This window comes from Neofelis nebulosa, chromosome 9, assembly GCF_028018385.1.
Source record: "Neofelis nebulosa isolate mNeoNeb1 chromosome 9, mNeoNeb1.pri, whole genome shotgun sequence".
Taxonomy (NCBI): domain Eukaryota; kingdom Metazoa; phylum Chordata; class Mammalia; order Carnivora; family Felidae; genus Neofelis; species Neofelis nebulosa.
Genome location: NC_080790.1, coordinates 96697805 through 96722710, shown reverse-complemented (window position 1 = coordinate 96722710; position 24906 = coordinate 96697805). Strand labels below are relative to the sequence as shown.

General features: G+C 43.4%; 1 protein-coding gene across 11 annotated transcripts in view; it reads left to right on the top strand.

Annotated features, from left to right (window-relative positions):
- RIN2 (Ras and Rab interactor 2) overlaps positions 1-24906 on the top strand; it is a 224515-nt gene that overhangs the window by 141223 nt on the left and 58386 nt on the right. For 9 of the 11 annotated variants that reach the window (XM_058684762.1, XM_058684763.1, XM_058684765.1 and 6 more), the window contains one exon: positions 17025-17125. In XM_058684762.1, coding sequence (XP_058540745.1) covers positions 17025-17125 — 101 coding nt within the window. Of the gene's footprint in view, positions 1-17024; positions 17143-17162; positions 17525-24906 lie in introns of those variants that run through there. The other 2 variants (XM_058684771.1, XM_058684770.1) reach the window with 2 other exon arrangements.

The window sequence follows — 24906 nt, the reverse complement described above, 5'->3', positions numbered from 1 at the left end:
ACAGGGCTCTCTCTTTGGCTCTTCCTTCCTTACCCTTTGGATGCCTGTGGCCCCCGGCACCCTTTACAGAGCATCCACTCATTGTGTCTTGATTATTAAATTAAACTGAACATTAAAAGCAGATTCTGAAATTCCAGACTCAACTCCAGAAGTCTTCCCCACACACTCATTAACTGGACTCAAACAGAAGTCTAGCCATAGACAACAGAGCTACCTATTTAGTGATCCGAATGGCTTTACTGAGAGTCAGGTGATTTATGTTGAGCAAATACAAGTTGTCGGTATTACTTCTGTCTGTGAGCACTCACCAGACATGTGTTCCTTGTTACTTATCCTTGTCTTACCTTTCCAATCACATTGTAAGCCCATTGAATCTTCAGGGACATAGGCCAGGGACAATGTCCTATACCTCTTTTGGTTTCCATTTAGCTCAGCACCCTAATAGGAACAGGTCTCCAATAAATGAGTTGACAGTGACTCTCATTCCAAGTTTACTTACCTACCTACCCATACTGTGCATTGACATCACTGGTGTCCCAGCATGTAATTTCCCACCACGAGAAAGATCTTTCTTTGCGAATTTGCACTAAACAGTTGTTGTTTTCTTGTCTGCTGGGCAGCTGAATTTTTAATTTTTAATTAGTGAACTGAATTATTAATAAAACAATTGCAAGAGTTTTACTTCAACAATATATATTAAGCATCCACTATGTGGCCAGTTGGGTAAGATACTGAATATACTGACATCAAAAGCATTGATCCTGTCCTCTGGGCTCTTACAGGCCACTAGAACCTTGCTCCACGTGTGGGCTGTCAATCAGCCGAGGAATTTGTTAGAAATGCAGAATCTCAGGCCCTACCCCAGACCTAGGAGTCAGAACCTGCATTTTAACAAGCTCCCCAGGTGGTGCGTGGGCACATTCCAGTTTGAGAAACATTAGTCTGGTGGATATTATTCTGTTAGTTTTATTCTTTTTTTTTTTTTTTTTTTTTTAACATTTTTTATTTATTTTTGGGACAGAGAGAGACAGAGCATGAACGGGGGAGGGGCAGAGAGAGGGAGACACAGAATCGGAAACAGGCTCCAGGCTCCGAGCCATCGGCCCAGAGCCTGACGCGGGGCTCGAACTCACGGACCGCGAGATCGTGACCTGGCTGAAGTCGGACGCTTAACCGACTGCGCCACCCAGGCGCCCCTCTGTTAGTTTTATTCTTAATGATAATAAGAGTTGAAAGCATCTTTTTTTAAAAAAAATATTTTTTTAATGTTTATTATTTTTGAGAGAGAGAGCCAGAGCATGAGCAGGGGAGGGGCAGAGAGCAAGAGGGAGACACAGAATCTGAAACAGGCTCCAGGCTCTCTGAGCTGTCAGCACAGAGCCTGATGCGGGGCTTAAACTCAGGGATGGAGAGATCGTGACCTGAGCCAAAGTCAGACGCTTAACTGACAGAGCCACCCAGGCACCCCAGAGTTGTAAGCGTCTTTATCACAGTGTGTGTGTGTGTGTGTGTGTGTGTGTGTGTGTGTGTGTGTGTGTTGTGTGTGTGTGTGGAGGAAATGAGGCCAGGCTAGCACTGGAACACTGTGCCCAATTCTGGTCACATGACCTAAACCAAAGCAGAGTTTCAAGAATACTCTAAGATTCCCCCATATACCCATTACCTGGGAACACTAGGGAGGAGCAAAGGCTGTAAGGGGTATTGAAGGCACCTAAATGCTTGAGCTGGAGGAGATAGCCTGTGAGGTCTTGCTCTGAATTTATAGCAAAAAAGAAAAACATTGGTTCGGTTCCCCAGTAGCAGATTCAGAGACAGGATGTGAATGCCAGAAGTCTGTTTGATAGGTGATCACAGGGGGCTCAGGTACGAGAGTAGGGGAGTGAGACAAAGTAGGGAAGGCAGACTCTTGGTCCTGGGAGACTGAGTAGTGAGTGTCCATGTTGTCCCTCCAATGGGGAGGAAGCTGGGGTATTTATGCACCAGGTCTCATCCTACTCTGAGCTCTTCTGAGCATCCACAAACCTTGGGGGGAGACTTCTAGGTGCTTGCAGTAGAAAGCCATTACAGCCTACGGGGGCGGTGGCCTCCATGGGTTAGGGGCAAGGCACTACCCACACCTGCTACACATATTACGCATATCCTATATGAAATCATGAGGTCAGGGTGCCTCTGAAGACTCATGCATCAGAGATTCAGTTCCTGATCAGGAGCAAACCCTTTGCATTTTAACAAGTTTCAAAGCCTCAGTGATTCATCCCCTCAGAGTTACTAATCGTCTTCACAAGACTGAAATGACCGACGTTCACATTTTCTTAAAATCCAAATTCCCTTTTCATAATCCCTCTGCCTTCTTCCTTCCCTAAACTAAATATATGTGCTCAGAAGACATTATCATACTCAACTTACAGAAAATAAGATTTTAATGGTCTGTTTCAAAATTCTTGCTTTCATGTTGCAAGTTGTAGATTCATGCTTCCTCTTCAGTTTGTTTCCTTTGAATCTATACTCTGTTCATATCTGGTGGGTTTTTCTTGGTTTTGTTTTTGTTTTAATTAAGACAGAGATTCTACATGCAGCAGTTGTTGTCCCCAGAGGCCATGTCAGTGTCCCCTTAGGTCAGCATTTCTTTGAGTTTCTCCAGAATGCCGCTTGGCTGAAATGGTCATCAGCGAAGAGTTGTAGGGCAGTAGTGGAATCCTGTGCACCCTGTTATCATCCTGGGGACCGACCCCGCACACACCAGCATCTTAAAGATTCTGAGGAGCACACAATGACTTTGTTTGACTGAATGTTTATTCCAGTGTCATCAACTGTTTCCAGTGTTACTGGGACAGTAACCCTGTTTGGAAATCCCACCTGCTCACATCTTACATTGCTGTTGTTGGGCAAAAAACATTTGGGGAAATGCTAATTTGAACACGTCTCCCAGCTTGTGCATTTGAACTCAGTAGGCACCTGGAGTGGGTTCAGTAGAAGCAGTGGTGCATAGGAAAATTACAGCTCAGAGCTTACTTCATTTTTTATAACTAGAAGAAAAGAGAGAACACTTCCCTATATATAACTGATGGTTTGGAATGAGGAATGCCTTCTGTTCCATATTGAGGTCAATGCCTGGCATGTAGCTGAGTAGATCTGTCAAAAAAAAAAGGTGCACTGTATAGGTGAGGTGCCACTTGTACTTGGCAAGGTCCTGACTTCAGGGAGTGAGGAACCTCATTCCACAGCTCCACCATGGCAAATGGCAGGCCATCTTATTTCCTTTGTTTTATCAAGACTTGCACCAGCCAGGTGATATATCATGGGCACTTAGGTTTAGCAAATATCAGCACCTATTGGCAGAGTAGTATACCACAGAGTCCATGTGCTCTCAAGAAAACATGGGGCACCTGTGTGGCTCAGTTGGTTAAGTGTCCCACTTTGGCTCAGTTCATGATCTCATGGTTCTTGGATTCGAGCCCCACATCAGGCTCTGTGCTGACAGGTCAGAGCCTGGAGCCTGCTTCAGATTCTTTATCTGCCTCTCTCTGCCTCTTCCTGCTCTCATTCTGTCTCTCTCTCTCAAAAAAAAATAATAAACATTAAAAACAGTTAAAGAAAAAACTTGTCTAATTGCTGTTCTGTTAACTCCAGGCTCTATGTGAATTCCACCCTTCAAATTACTCTTTCCCTTCTATTTTTCCCAAAATTAAGATAGCTATATTTCCTATGGAAAAAAATATGCTTATTGCAGAAAAATTTCAAAATGCAAAGAAGGAAGAGAATATTACCTATATTTTACCACCACTAAATGCTCCATCTGGAAATGGGCCCTGTGAGTATCTACATGCAAAGGCATCCAGAATTTTGCTGTTTTTCCTTTATAGTACATAAATCCACAGATAAATATATTGCACAAATGGGCTCAGAGAATACATGCCATTTTGCATCTTTTCTTTCACTAATTTATCACTATATTGATATATTGATGTATGTTGCACATATCAATTGATATATAACAGGATTACCGTTTTAAAATTTATTATTGAGATATAGTTGACATACAATGTTATGTTATTTCAGGTGTACAGCATAGTGATTTGACAATTCTATACAGTACTCAGTGCCTACCACAATAAGTGTAGTTACCATCTCTTCATATATCACATTATTAAATATTATTGACTGTATTTCCTATGCTGTGCTTTTATCTTCAGCACCTCTTTATTTTACAACTGGAAGTTTGTACCTCTTAACCCTCTTCCCCTATGCCACCCATCTCCCTGCCCACCTCCCCTCTGACAACCATCAGTTTGTTTTCTGTGTTTTAAGAGTAACAGAATCACTATTTCCGTGGCCGTGTAGTAGTCCAGTATATTGCTGTACCATATTTTAACTGGTCCACTGTTGTTAGACATTTAGTTCTTGTTCACTATCATAAATGATGCAGCCAAGAACATTCTTTGATATATATCTAATTATTTATTTGGGGCAGTTCCTAGAATTAAAAGTGCTGAATTCAATAGTTTTCATATATAAATTGATGGTATACATTCAGCTTGGCTTCCAGAAAGGGTGAGTCATTCTTTCTCCTCCAGTGCTTGTAGAAAGCCCAGTAAAGCTAAGTAGGAAGCTGGAAGTGGTAAAAGGGAAGTGAATGTGACAACAACATTCATGCCACTGCATTCTGAAAGGCACAGAAGGACAGCTAGGGATCAACAAGAGTTGGAGCCAGAAGAGGCATTAGAAATCCATTGATCTATTTAATGCTTGAGAAAACTGAAGTCCAAAGAGGTTAAGGACCCCCTGCCCAGCATACCCACATACATATACATGCACGAGTCCTGGGGCCCACAGTCGGCAAGTGTCTTAGGATGGATGGCCCTAAACCTCAGAGATAATTTTCAAAAATGAAAACCACTGTACAGTTCTCATATAAGTACTTAGTGAGTGTGTGTCAAAGATTGATTTCACTCATTAAAGAGAAAAGCAACAGGATGTTAAAACCAACTCTGGATGTCAGAGACTGGCTAATAGTCACTGGACAAAAGAATCCCATGTTGAACCAGCGATAACACCCACTGTTAGCCAGCTTTGTGTGTCTAACTTTGAAAGGTTAGATATAAGCTTGATACTGCTAATATTCAATAATGTTTTGACCTTCAAACAATTGCAATTTCATATGGTTAAACCTAATACAAAAGTGGATGAAGATGTCCAGGGCAAAAAAATTAAAACCTTTTTTTTTTCTAATCTTTTCTGCCAAACAAGTATCATTTGCCATTTACCAGTTTTCTACATGTTCTGCATCTGACTTTATACACTCTGGGCTTTAATCAAAGGACAAGAGTCAAACAAAATGACATTCCAGACGACCCTTAGGTAGGCTTGGTATACAGTGTTCAACTATGATTTGAAAGGCAACTTTTTTTTTGCATCAAGCTTTGCATAGTTTTGTTAACTGTAGGAATAAACCACTTGTGGTTGAACTGATTGATGGATGGATAAGGTTGATCTCAGTGGTGAATCTACCAAAGCTCCATTGGCCTTAGCATTCCTCTGAATGCTCGAAGGCCAGAAGGGCACCATACTCAGGTCTTAGTGCATATTTCCTATGGCAGTGGGCTTCAGGTTTCATGTTTCCCAGGGACCTGGGGCCAAAGTACCTGCTCAGGGTGCAGGAATCTGTTCTTGCCAGGCTTCCAGTCATGGTCAAGGTAGAATGCTTTCCATGAGAGCCATCACACCTAGTGAGGGTGCCAGGTGAAGCCCAACACCAAGCCTGCTGGTCATCTTGCCCCTCCCTGTTTTACAAACTCCAGGATGCTAGTCCTCACGCAGCAGATTTGCCACTGACCAGACAGCAAAACAAGCCACCAACAACCTCAGGCTTCTTGATCCATGCAACCTTTGGCCTCTCCAACTTGAGCTCCATGAAGACGTAGATCAGTGCATTTCAATTCCAAGATTTACTGATTTCAAATATTTATCATGTCTGAAATCATTTGTATCCTATAGTCAGTGGTGTGTTATAATTTTAATTGGTAGCTCTTTTTTTTTGATGGCATATAAAGTAAGAGTGTGCCTTATAATTATAGTATCAAAAATTTGATGGAGCTCACTGTGTTTGTGTTTTTCTTCCCTATTACAGACCCAGAGCCTGATGCTCAATACATACTTTATAAACATTTCTTAAAAATATAAAGAAACAAATGTAATATCAGATTTAAAGCAAAAATGCTGAAACTAACCAGGGCTGCAGAAGATATCAGTGCCAACTCTTGGAAAGAGAAACTCTGTTCTTTGTGGCCCTTCTACCATTTATCTTGTTACTTAACCTTAAAACTCAAAGCCACAAGTAGTAATGTGGTGATAATGTGTGACTTCTGAGGTCATTGAATAATTGAGCACAATACTGGCCTCAGACAACTGACCAAGTAAATTGGGACCTCAGCAGAATGACTGTTTTAAGATGCAGCCCCACAAGTTGTTTCCACATTTCACATATTGAACTACAGACACTGTGTATATCTGAAAAACTTTCTGTACCCCAAGGATACACTAAATTTGAAGTTATATCAGTGTTTGTAGAATCATTTCAAATATAGTGAAAAACAAAACCCAAAAAACTCTGGGCTTGCTTTCTAGAAGTTGCACGGAACTGGCAGCCCCTAGCCATCCTGGTCCCCCCAGGCCCTCACAGCCTGCACATACTTGCTGTTGATTTTCTGGCAAGGTAGAGCCTACTTGGACCTCTGTTACTTTTTAGTAGAAGTAGTTTACAACTTAGTCATTGAAGGGATCATGTCTTAAAGCCAATGGCTTCTGCTCCATGACAACCTAACCATGCATTCTGGATGTGCAACCACATGAATGGTTGTTGGTGGTAAATAGTTGACAAATCTCGAGCAGTGCCTTTTAGTGGCTACCACTGTGTCAGTCACTTCCCCACCATGTCCAGCTGAGCATGGACTGGTTGGAGCTCCACCTCCTCCATGTCCTGATTTAGCCCTGATCTAGGAGGAAAATGAACAGGGAAGTTACCAAGAGGAAGGCAGAGGAGGAAGAGCACTTGTTCATTCAACAATTCATGTGTGCCAGGGACAGCCTGAGCTCTGAAGATATGGTAGTGAGTAAAAAAACATAGTTCCTACCCTGTGGAATTTATACCCAGGTCTGGGCATTTGAGAGAGCCTCTGGCTCCAGGAATAACCCACAGGCAGGACCATCAACCGCAAATGGTGAAAGAGGGGAGCCAAGAGTGAAGGTTGGGGGCTGTCTTATGTTCTCCAGAAACAGGTCCAGAGCTAAAGACTTTTATGGAAGTGGCTTTTCAGGAAGTGCTCTCAAGAGAAACTCATAGTGGGACAGGGAAGGAGGTCAGACAAGAGTCCAGTTTCAAGCAAAGTCCCTTGAAGAAACTTTGGCTCCATCTCAAAGGGAACTCAGGGACAGTGTAGATCTTGCTTCTGAGTTGTCTTTACCAGAGAAAAGGGAGCTGGGGCATTTATACCTCAGTACCCATCTGGCATTGGCCAGGAATAGACCCTGAGAGCGCTTCTGGGTCTTGGTGCACCAGACAAAGCTCGTTCTAGCTACTTGAAAGCTGTGCTTTGACAAGGACATTGGGGATGGCTGTGTATGGCCAGGTTCTCTTCTCCTGGCCACTTTGGGAAGCATTAGAGGCCCCGTCTGGTGGAAGGACTGGTCTCAGGGGAGGCCACTGTGCTGCCTGATGTTTGCAGGGGTTTTCAGATCTGAGGAAGGTCCAAGAGGCTAAAAGGTATGAAATCCTGGTCCATCAGCATCTTGAGGTGTACCCAAGGGGTAGCCAAGGGGGCCAAGAAACCCCATGGAATTCAAGTCCCTATAGGGACATAGCATGTGGAAGTCTCTCTCAGGTGCATTGTTACAAAGACCCATGTCCCCCAACAGATATAATTAGCCAACGTATCCTGCTATCTTAATCCCACCCCACACTTCTAGCACCCTCTGAACCAGACCTCTGACTTTTTTGTTATGGATAGGTGATGTAAATTGGTGGGCACGCTCCCCACCAGCAAATACTAAAAGTGTACATCTGCTGTAGGCTTTGCCTGCTTTCACTTAAAGTGGAACCTTATGCAGCTCCAAGAAGCAGGCCTTAGCGTATCTTCAGTCCACAGATGAGGAGATTTAAGGAATCACATCATTTACTCAAGGACGCACTGTTGAAGCTGCATAGCCAAAGGAATTCCAAGTTGGTCATTTAGCCAAATTCTGCTCTTAAATATTAGATCTGTTCACTTGTGTTGGTTTCCTCTAAATACGGCTATTTAGGAAGCACAATTCAGCTCAGTAAACTTGAAGGTCTACTTGGCCAGCGATTCATGAATGGGGCAGCGTCTTGTCCAGCAAGTAAAACGGAGCTCCAAGGAGCAGTTACAAAATGGAAGACCTGCATAGGCAGAAGGGAGTGAGGACAAGAAGTCATAAATGAAAGAAAGGTTTGTGTTAGGCTGGGTCACCTTCCTCTGGGGGAAGGGCCCAGGTCTGTCCTGCAGTTTATATTACTAGTGTTGATTAGGAAATTGCAGACTGGTTGAAAATGCCACTCCTGGGAGAGGCTGGAACTGCAATTAGGTTAAGCATTAAGTCCTAGTTTGCCGACACGGGGGTTTGCACAAGTGATTCTTTTTGGGACCTATTATTTCTATTTTTGACACCATTCTTTTCCACTTTGAGGTAAAGACAGAAAGTTATTCACACATCAAACCATTCATTTCACTTTACTCAGAAGAGGGTACAGGGGCAGGTTGCTTATTACCTTTTTCTCTATGTATGTGTGTGGTGTGGAGATTTTTTTTTCTTTCCACTCCAAAATAGAAAATGGAATAAAAATACAGTAAATGTTGTATTTTAGTAAACAGTAAGGTTCTGGCTATTATTAGAGGATGTTTTGAATCAGCAGGGCTAAGATGGGCCATTGCAAAAATGCTGTTGAGTTCATTTGCTCCCCATTTGGAATAAAAAAAAATCAAGGGCAGAGTTCTACCTCCTGCCTCATAGGCCACCCCCAGCCTTTGGGCATATTTTTAAATGGCAGCCCTCTGGTACATTCCTTGGCCTGCAGAAGGCAGGCAGATATAGCGTTGGGGCAGATATAGCCATCCCAGAGTGTAGGGTATAGGGGTTTGGGGAACCTAGCTTCGGCCATATTAGAGTTATCCCTCCCCTCCTTGTCCTGATTTCATACCACACATAAAATTTTGTGTGAATGAATGAAAGGACTACTAATAAAAAAGTACATTATATGGAAATTGACAACACTATGTGTAAGTCTCAGCAGAAAATAGAGGAAACTGTTTATAACCTCAAGATAAAGAATGTCTTCCTAGACAAGGGTCAATAAACAAGAGCTATAATGAAAACGTTTTGATTCTATCAACATTAAAAGCTTAGGGAAATTAAGACAAAAAAAAGCATGAGAGAAAATCTTTTAAATATTTGAGACAAGAGATGCATATTCACAACTCATACAATTTAATAAGAAAAACCAAGAAATCCCAAGATAGGCAACAGATAAATGAACAGGCAATTCCTCAAAGGAAGAAATACAAATGGACAACAAACATATAACCCGAGCAAAGCACATTGAGACAATTAAAAGTCACTTCTATTCATCAGATTGGCCAAAGTTTAAAAGTTTGATAAAATTAAACAATGACAAGTGAGGGGGAGACTTTCAAAGATGGCAGAGGGAGTACAGCTGGGCACAGCCACCTGAAGAGCAATGTAGCACCATCTCAGAACTTTGTATGTGAATGGAGCCCAGCATTTTCTGTGCGGTTTCACACAGTACACAAGGATGTTTAACAGAGTACTGTTTATGCCACAAAACACTGGAAATGACCCAAGTGTCTGTCAAAATAGAATGGCTACAGGGTGTATCCTATGTATTATCTCCATGTGGTATATCCCTAGGGTGGAAAACCATTGCCACTTAAAACGAATGAACTAGGGCTTCATGTATCAATGTGGATAAATCTTACATTTCATTGTGGGAAATAAGGGAATTATAGGACAATACATCGGTATAATTCCATTTGATAGAAAAAGCACAGAATGACACCATTCAAGAATGGTACACAGGAAACTGATAAAAGTGGTTACCTTTGGGTAGGTGAAAAGGATTATGGATGAAGGATTAAAGGTCAGGGAAGATTAGATTTAACTACAATAATTTGTTCAATGAGAATCTATTCATGTATTTATGTCTGCAATTATAATTAAATTTCAAAAATATAAATGCAAACATCCTTGAGAGATGTAACACATAAAGTTTAGAAAACAAAAACAAACAAACAAACAAAGGACAGGGTTTTGAGATGCTCCATCATCATTTTCTAGATACTCCTCTGCAAATGGAAGGAAGAACCCTTCATTATTTTGTTTGTTTCCACAGTGATAGATCCTAGGGGCAAAGATCATCTGAAAGCTGATAAGGAACCCATTTCCAGACTACTTTATTTTTTATTTTTTAATTTTTTCTTTAATGTTTATTTACTTTTGAGAGAAAGAGAGCATGAGCAGGGACGGGGCAGAGAGAGATGGAGACACAGAATCCGAAGCAGGCTTCAGGCTCTGAGCTGTCAACACAGAGCCCGATGCAGGGCTTGAACTCGTGAACTGTGAGATCATGACCTGAGCCGAAGTCTGACGCTCAACCGGCTGAGCCACTCAGGTACCCCCAGACTACTCTAAAAGAGCCCCAACATGGGATGTACCCACCAGACCATGAGGCTCCCCCAGCTTGGCAGAAACAGACAGGAGAAAGATTATTTGGGTCATGTGGTTTTTCATGACCTGGAGGTAGGTCTCATCCCACAGGGCTGATGGGACTGTAAAGGCCCATCACACCCCAAGGCCAAGTTGATGCACTGGGCGAATAGAAATTCCATAGCTGAGAGCTAAACACTTGACTTTTCCCACACCCTAGGTTTCAAGTCTTCACCATATCAGTAACACATCCCTTTTCAAACCACGATAACATTCCTGAGTTCTACTTGCCATTTGAAGAGCACTGTATCAGAACTTGCTTTATAAACACTTTCTCCTCTTAATTCCGCTTGGCCTTCAACAGACTTTTTTTCTCCTTTTATCTAACCCTAAAAGAAAGAACACAAGATTTGGAGTCCCACCCTTTTCCCTCCCCCCGCCCCCAGCCTCCCATGTGTGAGCACGGATGGCATCAAGACTTCTGTCCCCAGTCGGGGAAAATAGGCATCTAGTGGGCAGATCTTGAGATTAGAGACTTCTGGGCAGCCGTCAAAGGAAGATTGGACTCCACAAACACTGTTCTTTTGTAGATCCAGGTCTGCCTCTGGTAATGAAATGGCCTCTTTCCAGGCCAGGAGGTGTATATGCCTATTTGAAGTGTTTTTTAGTATCACTCTGCTTCATGGTAATGCTCACAGTTAATAAAAAGAGAGAATTTAAATAGGATGAGAAATGGGAAGCATTTAGATGCTTGTTGCAGTGTTTTAATCTCATTGTCTGTTTTTAACCCTCCAAGAGAGCTTCCCCTCAGTAGCACAAGCCTTTAGCATCAGGGATCCAACTGTGTGCCCAGACAGGTTCAGGACATAGCCAACAGGGGGGCAGTATGGGATTTGAAGGCAGGTCTTTCTGAGCCCATAGCTGGTGCACTTACCACTGGTCCATGCTGCCAGATTACCAGGTAGTTGTCACAACTAGACATCCTTGAAACTGGACAGAGCTGCTTGAAGTGTGCCTTCTCAAATGAGGTCCCCGCCTGCGGAGAGATTACCAGAGTGATTACAGAATGGTACAAATTAGTGTAGGCTCCTGCTCTAAACTGGGGTGCTACAGGCCCAGCTTAGTCCCGGCAGAGCCCTGGGTATGATCTCATAGGGAAAGAACTTGGACCTTCCTGAATTCTTCTGCTTGGTCTGAATGCCAGTTAGCATGAAAATCACCCAGGTGAATAGTTCAGGCTTTCCGTGCTTTGTTATGCATGAATGCTCATGTGTGAAGATATGAGTACCTTGGGTTCTGAGTAGAATGAGGGAGGAACCCAGAGACAGAAGCCCTGGCTTGACTTCCTCTCTTCTGTCTTTTACAGAAGCCCCCTCTTTCCCTGTATGGGAAGGTAGGCACGCCACCCTTTCTTTTTCCCTGTGGTAGATAACAAACACAGGCAATGCCCTGGCTTTATCAGGTTAGACTCTGTGATGCCCAGTGCTTTTTGGTGTCTGTCTCTTGGGTTTGGGTCCTTCCTCACAACTTGAAGCTTTCTAGAAATGAGACAGATGCTGTATTTTTGGTAGAACCACTGTCTCCCTAGCTTCATGCCCTGGAACCTAGTGTCCTGTCTTCCTCTCTGACTGCACTGAATAGTAGCCACTTGGCTCTGTGGCCACCTTCCCGGGTATCCACACACATCCTGGGCAGACAAATAGGGTTGTGAAGAGCAGTGCTTGCTTGGCAGATGCTTAAGCAGCCCCTTCCCCGTCTTGTAGGAATTCTGGACAGTTACAGAGATGTGGTGGGGTCTTGGGTTGCATAAGTGGATATGCAGAAATTTTGATTAGCAACACCAACTTTGATAAAGCACTTAAGCTGAAACTGCTATTGTCTGTAACCTGGGAAAGGTTAGCTGAGAACTGCCCCCCTTTAGTGGGTGGCAGGTTATCTGTGTTTGTCCTCAAAGAATTAAATTGGGAAGAGATGAGAGAAGATCAAACATCTACAGGAATTAAACACACACACACACACACACACACACACACGTACCTGGGAACAATGTGGGGAAGCTCTCAAATCCAATCGTTGACACCAGGACAGACCTCAGGGAGGAGGAGATGAATGGGGATGACTTTGGCTGGGGGAGGGGTGTGGTGGGTGTAAAAATAGATCATTCAATGAGTCAGGCTTGACTCTGGAATGCTAAACTCTGGTCCCTTTGTCAGGTACAACCCCCTGCGACATCAGATGCATGAGCTAGGGCAGAAAGGAGGGTGAGGGGAGAGGTGGAGGCTGAGAAAACCCTCATGCAGCTGGGAAGGGTACCATAGCCACCCAGTCAAGTGCACCCTATGTCCTTGTCCACCTTTGTGTCTTAGGGTCACTGCACTTCTGCATTACAGATAAATCCGAGTGCTACTAAGTGAGAACCGCAAATTCTAGGTTCTTTGTGTTTGGTCAGGGACAGAGAAGGAAACAAGTGTGGCATGTGGAGGTCTGGAGATGCTACCAAAGGTGTCAGCAAGACCAGTATCAGGAGGAACAATCTGGTCGGAGAAGATCAAGGGCTTCTCCTGGGGAAGGCTATTTTTATGTTCAAATTAATATGGTGGCTGTGAAGGTGACTGAGGGTGGAGACAGTGGTTGTGCCTAGTGACCTGCCTCTTTGCTAGGGATGGGAATTCTGTCTCCTAGGTTTGCCTGAGACTGTGGGTGACCCTCCTGTGTGTGACTCTCTTGTCCAGGACCATAGCCATGGCCCAGAATGGGACACTGACCCAGCCCAGATTGAGGAGCTTCAGGACAGACACTCAGACTGCCTTCATCACCCCACTCACTCCCACCTTCTCTGACCTTCCATCTCCCTCCATTTTCATACACTTTTTATTTTCCTAATAATTTTGATTATGAATAAACATACTGAAAATCACACATCCTGCTAAACACATATCATTCAGCTATGTCAATCTTACCATTTTGCCATTTCATTTTAAGAAATAAAATCTCGGGGCACCTGGGTGGCTCATGGGTTGAGCATCTGCCTCTTGATTTTGGCTCAGGTCATGATCCCAGGGTTGTGGGATCCAGCCCTGCATCCGGTTCCAAGCTGAGCATGGAGCCTGATTAAGATTCCCTCTCTCCCTCTGCCCCCTTCCCCCGCTTACTCTCTCTGGGTCGGGTGTGGGGGGGAAGGAAAGAAAGAAAATCTCACAGATGGTTGAAACACTGACCTGTGAACATCTCCATCCATTTCTCTTCCAGAGGTGACCATTATCCTGGAATAAGATTATAACCCCCATATTACACATTGGAGTAGTCTATCTATGTGTGTATTTATAAACACTATAGTATAGTACAGTTTTGAATGGTTTTAAACTTTTTATACTGGATATAACCCTTTTCAACTTTTTTTTCTTGCTTTTATGAAAAAATTTTGAGGATTTGTGTTTGTATATGTGTTAATACTGATAACTCTGGTTCATTAACGTTAACTGCTATGTCGTATTCTATACCTCATTCTACCCATTCTCTTATTAATGGACATTTAAGTGCTTGTAATTTGGTATTCTTACAAATAATGATGCAGCAAATATTTTTATAAAGGTCTCCTTGCACCCATGGGCATGAATTTCTCTAGAGCACATACCTAGGAATCTGGGTGTCTTTGACTCTACCAGACATTCCCAATTTGCTCTTCAAAGTGGCTCTACAAATCCTACTCCTCTAGCAGCATTTGGGGAATTACTGTTTTCCCACATTCTCAAATATTTGGGATTGTCAGACTTGTATTTATTTATTTATTTTAATGTTTACTTATTTTTGAGAGAAAGACAGAGTGTGAGCAGGGGAAGGGCAGAGAGAGAGAGAGAGAGAGAGAGAGAGAGAGAGAGAGAGAGAGAGGCAGAATCTGAAGTGGGCTCCAAGCTCTGAGCTGTCAGCACAGAGCCCAATGTGGGGCTTGAACCCACGAACCATGAGATCATGACCTGAGCTGAATTCAGACACTTAACTGACTGAGCCACCCAGGTGCCCCGGGATTGTCAGACTTTTAAATTTTTGCCACTGGGATATGTGTAAAAGGGATCTCCTAGTCATTTTCTCTCCCAAGTCCCCAGTGCTTCTAGAATGTTCACCTACCACTTGCATCCCAGAACACACAATAGGGATGGATCAAGCATGGAGGAGCTGGCTGGCTCCCTTCTTCTGACTGCCAGATATTGGGAGTGTACAGAGTGTCCCTATTTGCAGGGAGCCCTTCTCTATCTCCACTTTCCCCTCAGGTAATCTCTCCCTGTCACAGGGCTTTAGAATGCTAACACATATGCCAATGACTTCCAAATGTGTAAATCTCTCCATACTGACTGTCAAAAGCCACTTACCAAATTTGTTGATGGCCAATAAGAAAATCAAATAAGGCTTAACCTACCCAATATCCAACTCGATTTTTTCCTCAAACCTAACCCTTCCCCATGTCAGTCAAGGGCACTGCCATCTGTCTGATTTTTCAAGCCAAAAACATAGGAGTTGTCCTTGATTCTTCTCTTCTTACCCCTCCTACATTGAGTCCGTCAACTTCTATCAATTGCTGTATTAAATTGTTCCCCCCCCACCCACCTTGTTTCTAATTCCACTGCTAGCACCTTGCTGTAAGCCAGCTGGACCACTCTTGCCTGGATCACTGTAGTTGCCTCAAAACTGGTCTTGCTGCTTCTCCTCTTGTCCTTACAAAACATCTTTAGCCAGCAGCCAAAGTGATCTTTTTAGAACATAAAACAAAGAAAATGTCTTTCCATCCTAAAGCCCTTTGATGGTTCTTAGTGTAGAAATCTCAAATTTATGGATACATGATCTAGAATGCCAGTAGACCTGGTCCCTGCCTGCCTCTCTGCCACATGCCTCCCCACATGCCACATGCCACAAGACTCTGGGACTTTCTTTGTATGGAGGGGTCTTCCCATGATCTTTTCATGGTTCCCATCTCATTCACGTCTCCATCACTTCCTCAAGATCTACCCTCACCATCACAACCTAGCTAGAGTAGTGGCCACTTAGCTGCCCCCTATGGCATCACCCTGTTCCATTTTCATCCTGGAACTTCTCAGTGCTCAGGGCTGTGGTCTGTGCTCCACCAGAGTATCATCTCCATCAGAACTGTCAACCTTATTCTGTGCTTGTATAACCTGGCATGAAGTGGGTGCCCATAAAAGTTTGTTGAATTAATGAATGAACAGATGAGGTCAACATTTTAGAACAGCCTATAAACTCAAAAGAAGTTTCTCCCAGAGTCTGGGTGGGATAAAAACTGCTTGAGGCAAGACAATACCTGTCTTTGGCTATAACAGCAATTGTCAAACTTTTTAGTCCTTAGATCCCTTTATACTATTAAAAATTATGGAGAACCCCAAAGAACTAGTGTTCATGTGGATTATATGTACAGATACTTGCTGTATTAGGAGTTAAAATGGAGAAATTTTTAAAATACTTATTTCAAAACAAGGATAAATCTATTATATTATTACATAAATAATGTTTATATAAAAAACAACTATATATTTTTAAAAATAAGTGAGAACAGCTGCTCTACACATATAATGCCTAGATAGCACCAGGAAGGATTCTGTTAGATAACTGATTAGGTGGCCTCAAGAGTTTAGACCAGCCTTCAGGTTCAGCTGGAGCCTCTTCCCAGGTGTATGGGTAGAGGATCTAAGCCCGCATAAGCCTTCTGCAAGAAGAAGATACTTTTCCCTCTCCAGTCCCCTGCTGCACATTCCATGAAGCTCTCTCTCTTCCTTTTTCCCAGTCTACTGTATTAAAAAGAATAAATAAAAAGCAAAGAATAGGATGAGTAGTAAACTTAAGGTCTGGAAATTGATTACAAACTATACAGGTCCTTTAAATATGCTTATTTCTGTAATCAGAACCATGATTCTATAAATTTTAATGCAGGGAATTCCTCTTGAGTTTTGACTTTGACAAAATGAATGTGGAAGCCTGGTTTTACAGGATTTGTTTATTCCTTTTTGTATTCATGTTGAGAAACCAAACTGGGTGTCATATCCTTTTTCTTAGGGCTGTACCGAAACCTAAGTTCTTCCTCTTTTTTTTTTTTATTTTAGAAAAATCTGCTCCCACCCTCTTTATTTTTTTTCCTCTGGCTAGAGGAAATTCACACAGCCAGGATTTAAAAAAAAAAAAAAAAAAAAAAGGTGGTCTCTGTGCTATTGAAGTGGCAGAGGCTCCTCTGGCTCTGGGCACGCCTCTTCCACTGTTGACGTCACACTATTTTTGTCTTTGAATAGCTCATTGACACAATCGCCTCGGAGATCGGAGAACTGAAACAGGAGATGGTGCAGACAGATGTCAGCCTGGAAAATGGCCTGGAACCCAGCGAAGCCCACAGGTGACCAAGACGATCAGGTGCCGGGCATCAGATGGGGGCTAAGCGAACCCTAGCGGCTAGGAGGACTGCCATCTCGGCTCGTCAGAAGTTTGGGAACTGGGAGTGTGGTGGCCTCTCCAGATGAAGCTCTCTGTAGGAGGTGGGAGTGGCCTAGGAACCACTTGTGTGTTTATTTTAATCACTTCGAAGGCACTTGAACTTTACAACCTCTCAATGCCTGCTGGCACCAGAACCCGGAAACCTAAAGTTCTAGCTGCCCTATCCACCTACTCACAGTGATGGAAACAATAACGCAGCAGGATCCTCCGCGTGCAAAATAGAATTCAGTGTAGCCGGTGTCAGTCTCCAGAAGGTTTAAAGGGGAGCCCTAAAGAGGATGGACTCATTTTGCGTTCTCAGGTCAGAAAAAAAACCCTAGCACTTGTCATAGCTATTAACCTAAAATGTGACCCAGTGTACTGTAGTGCGGATGTGGTTGTAAATGATTAAGGAAAGGGGGGGGGGGGCATTTTGCTATGCTGGTTAATCGTGATGTGTTGTGCACGTATCGCACCTGATCTGAGTAATTTGTAAGGGAGTGGTCTTTATCAGGAGAATGGGAGTACAGAGGCCAGGGTTGCAGTGGCAGGTTGGAGGAGGTCACTAAAACCTCATCTTAGCTCTTGGATGCTGTCATTCATTGCTAGCAAAGGTAACAGAATATAATCACTACAAAATGACACAGACACTTGGTGCCTTGGAGCCCAGACTATTAGGTTTCCCCTCTTTCCCAGGAAATGGGTTGAGGCAGCCTGGTGTAGTGTAGGGGTGAGATTCCCCGGGGTAGGCTTTACTTACAAGTCATGAGACAGGCAGGAATCCTGCAACAGCAGGCGAACCAGGTGGTGCTGGTTGCCCAGGCAAGTTTCAAACCAGCCCAACTTGTTCCCTGCCATAGACTGCAGGGAGAGCAGGCAATTTGCAAAGAGGCACTTTGCAGCTGGAAGGGGGTGCTTTAACTCTCCTGTGTCTCTGGAGGAACTGTATTCCCTCATAGCTGTGGAAATGCTACATGCCCTCCATTTCCTTTCCTTCTCTACAAAATGTGGGGAGTAGACCACAGCTACTTGCCCAAGCTTCTTGCACAGCACCCTGGCATTCCATGATTTCCCTTAACCTTGGTGGCTAATTTTTTCCCCCATAAACTAAATGAATGCACAGTGATTTTTAATTAAACTCTCCACCTCACAGTCAGAATAGTGCCAAACTCTGTGGAACTTTAGCCAGAGATTTCTCTTTACCCTTTGCATTATTGAGCAAAAATTAAATTGGAAGTCCAGGTTGGTGACAGAAAGGCAAAGAAGAGAGGTTGAGGAGCTGACTTGTCCTACATCCAGGAAACGCAGTACTGCAAGATAGTCCCAAACTCTGCAGATGACAGACACCAACGGCAGAAACCAGCCCTCCGTGTGTGTAAGGCACAGGGATGTTAGGTATGTTAGGTTAGCTAGAAGACATGATAGTATGTCAGGTGCCATCAGAATCTTGATGTCTGACTGCAGTAGGTATCGGGGTGGGAGAGCTGGGCTGCCATTTACTCTTTAACATCTCTATGTTTTTCTTTTCAATTTTGAGAATGACTGTAAGCATTCCACAAAAGCTATGTTTTACAAATTAATGTCACTTACTCTTGAATGCTGTGTTGGTTAACACTGAATTTGTGAAATTTCAGAGGCATTTTATTATTGGTGCTTTTTTTAGTGAGAAAGAAAGAGAAAAGGCAAGATTGTCTTTGGTGAACAATGCCTACGGTGTTTACCATGTGCCAGCCACTGTTGTAAGTGCGTCACAGCTGCTGGCTCATTGAATCTCTTTACCCTATGAGGTAAAGCTCCAGTATGGCCCTCATTCTACTAACGTGTGACCTGTGTGATCTGGAAAAAAGCCAGACTAATGAGGCTGTGGCTTCTGCGCTGGGGTCTTTCCCAGATTTTGTAGAAGTGTGGAGTGGTGACTTTGCTGTTAGTTCCTCTATTTTTCCTGATGATGTTAAGGTGGTCAGATATCAGAGAGGTAGGGCAAAGAGGACCTTACCTCAAGTGAAAACCCTGTAGAGAGAAGAAGCATCACCCCCCACCCCAGGGGCCTTGACTGGGCACATCCCAGTGGCTACACAGATGTACTGAAGTCACCTTCCTCTGTGGCATCCTCGGTGAGTGTGAGCTGTGATAACAGCCTCATCTACCCCAGCCACAATCACCATGAAGTGTCTATGGTCTCTTAGTTTGTTGGATGGCCGGTTAAGTGCCAAGCTGGTGCCCTAGGTGAGGAATGCTGTTCCTCTACTTGTGTTGGCTTTTGGTTGCTCCTTTGTGGTTAATATTGACGTGAGCTTGAAATTTTTAACTTTTTTGTGTGTCATGGATCCCCTTCTCAGAATCATATTTTAAATGCACAAAATAAAATAAAATATGTAGGATGACATAGGGAAAACAATTCTATCGCAGTAGAATGATCAGAATTCTTAAAATGCATGCTTTCATAGCACAGGTACTTCTTTATTAACACATTAAATAACAAGGTCTATCGGGCACCTGGGTGGCTCAGTCAGTTAAGCATCTGACTTCAGCTCAGATCATGATCTCACGGCTCATGGGTTCGAGCCCCATGTTGACCTCTGTGCTGACAGCTCAGAGCCTGGAGCCTGCTTCGGATTCTGTGTCTCCCTCTCTCTCTGCCGCTCCCCTGCTCGTTTTATGTCCCTCTCTCTCTCTCTCTTAAAAATAAATAAACATTAAAAAAAATAAATAAAAATAAATAGCAAGGTCTAGGAACTACTTTCATCTAGAAGCCAAGATAAGCAGAAATAGTACTTAGGTACCAGCAATGAAGATGTTTCGGGGTTTCTGTTGGTGACAGAGTCTCAGCTACTATGGGAACCACTGGCATTTGTTGCCTGCATTCGAAATGGGAGGAGGTTAATTTCAAAACCAGGTTAGTGAAAGTAAAGATGTCATTTTCCTATCCAGTGGTATGTTTTCACCTATCAGCATCATCTGACCTATCAGCATCATCTGACATGGTTGATCTATCTTCCCTTCCAGGGACACTTGATTAGCTTGGCTTTGGGGACACCATACTCCCTCGTTTCCTCTCATCTTGCCTACTGCTGCTTCTGGTCGCCTAGCTGGTTTCTCCTCATCTCCCTCACCTCCTAACTCCAGAGCACCCAGAGCTGAAGCCTTCAGCCTCTCTTCTCCTCCCCACCCCCTGCTCATTCCCACTAACCTTGAGCAAGATGCTTAAAAGTCTCTGCACCGGGGCGCCTGGGTGGCTCGGTCGGTTAAGCGTCCGACTTCGGCTCAGGTCATGATCTCGCAGTCTGTGAGTTCGAGCCCCGCGTCGGGCTCTGGGCTGATGGCTCAGAGCCTGGAGCCTGTTTCCGATTCTGTGTCCCTCTCTCTCTGCCCTTCCCCCGTTCATACTCTGTCTCTCTCTGTCTCAAAAATAAATAAACGTTAAAAAAAAAAATTAAAAAAAAAAAAGTCTCTGCACCTTGGAGCACCTGGGTGGCTCAATCAGTTAAGTGTCTGACTTCAGCTTAGGTCATGATCTCATGGTTCATGAGTTCAAGCCCTACATCGGGCTCTGCTGACAGCTCAGAGCCTGGAGCCTGCTTTGGATTCTGTGTCTCCCACTCTCTCTGCCCCTCCCCTGTTCATGCTCTGTCTCTCTCTCTCTCTCTCTCTCTCTCTCTCTCTCACAATAAACATTAAAAATATTTTTTAAAAAAAGTCACTGTGCCTTGGTGTGCACATCAGTAAAATGAGGATAATAATAGAGATTGACTTCAGGGTGGCTGGAAAGATTTAGTGAGTTAATAGCTGTAAAACGACTTTGTACCATGTCGGCAGCAGGTGAACACAATATGTTGTTCATTTATTAAAAAGAGATCTCTAGTGTAATTTCATAGTTAATCCCATTCAGTTTTGTAGCTTTGATGCCCTGCATATACTGATGATTCCCAGCCTAGATCCCTAGATTGGTCTTCTTTTAAATCCAGATATTTGCATCCAGCTGTCCATTCAGCCCAACTTCTGGCATCTCAGACTTACAAAGACCAACACTGAGCCCTTGGTTTCCTTTCATGAATCTGCTTCCTCCCTGGTCTCCCCCATCCCAGTGACCATGCCTGCAGGTGCTTGGGCCTCACAGCCATCCCTCATGCCTGTCCGTCTCTTATCTCTGTGCTCCCATCTGTCTCCAAACCCTGGCAGCCCTACCTGTAAGAATTCCAATCGGACTACTTGTTCTTAGCACCACTGCAGGACACACCTTCCCGGTGCCTCGGCTTTTACCTGTCCTGCCTTCCCTGGGCTGTTTTCTAAGCAGCATAGAGAAGGATCTGACTTTTGTCAACCTAGATCCAAGTCATGTCACTTCTGTTCAAAACCCTTCAATATTTTTCATTTAAAATTTATTTATTTATTTTTGAAAGAGAAAAAGAGCATGCAGGAGGGGCAGAGAGAGAGGGATGAGAGAGAGAATCCCAAGCAGGCTCTGCTCAGTGCAGAGCCCAATGTGGGACTCGAAGTCACAAACCATGAGGTCACGGCCTAAGCCAAAACCAAGAGTCTGATGCTTAACTGACTGAGCCACCCAGGTGCCCCCAGTATTTTTCATTTAAAACCAAAATCATCGCCATGTCTTTTGAGATGCTCCAGGCTCTGACTACTCACATCCCCTCACCGTCTTCTCTTACGACCTCTGCCCTCTTCATCCCTCTGCTCCAGACCCACCAGCTCCTTGCCTAGAAGGTTCCTACCTCTTGGCCTTTGCACTTACTATTCCCTCTGCCTGGAATGCCCTTCCTCCAGGAAGCATTCACCTTTGGACCCTCATTTCTTCTGTCACCTTAGCTGACTTTATTTTTTTTTCATAGTACTTGTACAGAGTTGACATATATGTCCACTTGCTTAAATTGTGCCTCCCAGTATGAGGAGGGAAGCTCATTGAGAGCAGAGGTTTGGTCTGTGTTCATTGTTTTTTTTTTGTTTTTGTTTTTTTTTTCAGTGCCCTAGAATAGTGTCTGGCATGTAGCATACACTCAGTAAACATTTGAATGAATGAATGAAAAATGCCAGCCCTTTGGATATTCTATAGGTATTAAAGTATCAGAAGCCTCTTGCAGAAACAAGACATTACCCTGTAAAGCAGTTAGCGGACCCCAGCTGGTGCATAAAAAAATACGAAGTTGAAAATGTGTGATGAGCCTTAACCTTGCTCCCTAGCAAAGAAGAAGGACCAGGGCACCTTCCCACTATGTGCCAGCCATGCTTCCTCCATCATATCTGGGTGATGGGCTTTTGTAAATGTCTGCTAGTAGAGGAGCATCTGATTAAATCAACTGTGTGCCCTCTGCTAGCTTTTTACCAAAAAAGAAGCTAGGAAGCCAGGAAAGAGATCAAGGATTTCTTGTTCCTGCACTCTCTAAATGCTATTTCTTATTTCCTCTTTTTCTCCACTTCATTGCCCAGAGACCAGAGTGTGGGAAAATGAAGGCCTTGTACTTTCCTCTCCCTTCCCTATGAGTTCACAGTCCATTTTCAGTTGGGGGCAAGTACATCAGGCCTGATGTAGGCCAGTGCTCCACCCTCATTGCCATCTGGACCCATCACCTCTAGGCTAAGATAAGTCTCTAAAGTTTCCTTTGTCTTCAAGTAGAATAAAGGGATCAAACAAAGCAACTTTATGAGATGAGGCTCAGGCTGGCTTTGCAGGATACCGAGGGTTCTGGCTGGACCAGGTCATTGAAGGCAGTTGTTGCCTTTGTTTTCTCTCTTCCTCTCCTTTCCCTCCCTCACTCCTATTGTCACCTTGCAGGTACACTCCAGACTAAATGGATCACTGGGGATCACTGGGTCTTGAAACTCTACCCCCAACCCCACCCCACCCCAGAACCAAACACACAGAACTCAAAAATTCCTTGGCCAGCTCTGCCCAATATTGTAGTGTAGCAGTTGGTCACCTCCACTGACTTCTTCTGGAAGGGTTTAAGTGCCCCAGGAAGTTCTGAGCTTCCCAGCGCTATGCAGTGGCATTGATACCAAAACCAAAAGAAGCTCAGACTGCCAGTCCCTGGTACAACCCTTCACTTTTTCCACTTGACCAATGTTAGAACACAAGGTCAGAAGACAAGCTCGGTGGCTTACAGGGTGGGGAAGACATGCCCAACGTTTCACTGCATTAACTCCCCTGACAACAGTGACCATAGCTAGCTGCTCTGTGGCCATCCGGAGCAACCCATTTTCACTCAGTGCTGCTTTACCAAAAAACCTTTCCACTGAAATAAAACATGAATAAGAAAAAGAAATAAGAACACAGCTAGATGAATTTTCAGTGGTAAACATATACTACATAGGAGCACCCAGATCAAGAAACAGAACATTCTCAGCACCCCCGAGGTGCTGTGCACCCTGAGGATAACTACTCTCTTGACTTCTGTTGCCATAGATTAGCTTTGCCTGTTTTTGAAATTCATATAACTGGAATCATACAGCATATGCTCTTCTAACCCTGACTTCTTTCGTTCAACATTTTGTATAGTATTCCATTGCATGAACCCAACACGATTGGCTTATCAATTCTACTGTTGATGGATATTTGAGTTGTTTCCCGTTTGGGGCTATTTTGAATAATGCTGCTATACATTCTTGTGCATGTTTTTTGGGGACATGCCTCAGTTAGGAATATAGGAGTGGAATTGTTGGGTTGTAGGATGGTTAAATAATTCAAAACCAGTAAGTGGTGCCCCCAAATTTTCCAGTCCTCCTATTCATTCACACTTCCACCAACAGTATATGAGATTTCTGAATTCTCTATTCTCCTGGTCTACACTTGGTATTGAGTGCTTTTTTATTTTAGCCATTTGGGTGGGTGTGTGGATTTAGAACTTCTGGAAACATGATGGATGAAGACAGGTAAGGATACCTGTGTGTCGTGACTCAAGTACTGATGTTAATTCTGTGGGAGTCAGGAATGGGAACTCCTTAGTTTTAGCAGGGCGTCATTTTATAATTCTTACAGGTTTAAGCTCAAGGGTAAAGTCATGGGGCATTCTGAGCCCACAGTGAGTTCATTGGATGATATCTATGGAAGGGATTATTTGGGGGAAGGAGATAAAAACAGAAGACAATCCAGAAATTATGAGAAAAGTGTAAATATGTACGTACCTTTTATTATTTATATTTTTGCATATAATCTTAGATCATAAACCTGTAGCAGAAAAAACTGCCAATGAATTTCTCCGTGTCTTGGATTCTTTTGCTTTATGCTTTACTTTGTTCAGTACCTACATGTAGATATATTCAGCATCTCATGAATTGTTTTGGTCAAGACCATTAGCTGCTGCATCATAAAACTAAAAATGTATGTGCATAAATCTAATACAGCTATACTATACTTGGAGTTTTAATTCTTACATCTGCATCCAATGCAATTTTCCATATTTTAAAAAAATGTACGTTCTTTTCTTTTTAAATATATGTTTTCAACTACAGTGAATTCAGACATGGAATTTGATATCAGTCCATATTATTCCTTTCCATCTTTTCCTCTTGAAAAGCCAGATACAAAGTGATCATTCTTCATTAATTTATACCCGCTTTCTTCTGAAGATGTCGGAGAGTGTATTCACAAGGTTGTCAGGAAAAAAGGTTAAGTCATCGGATGCAGAAATCAGTTTGTATTTTGTCTTCTCACACAGTGTCTGTGTCATAGGCACTGTTATCCAGCAAAATAAA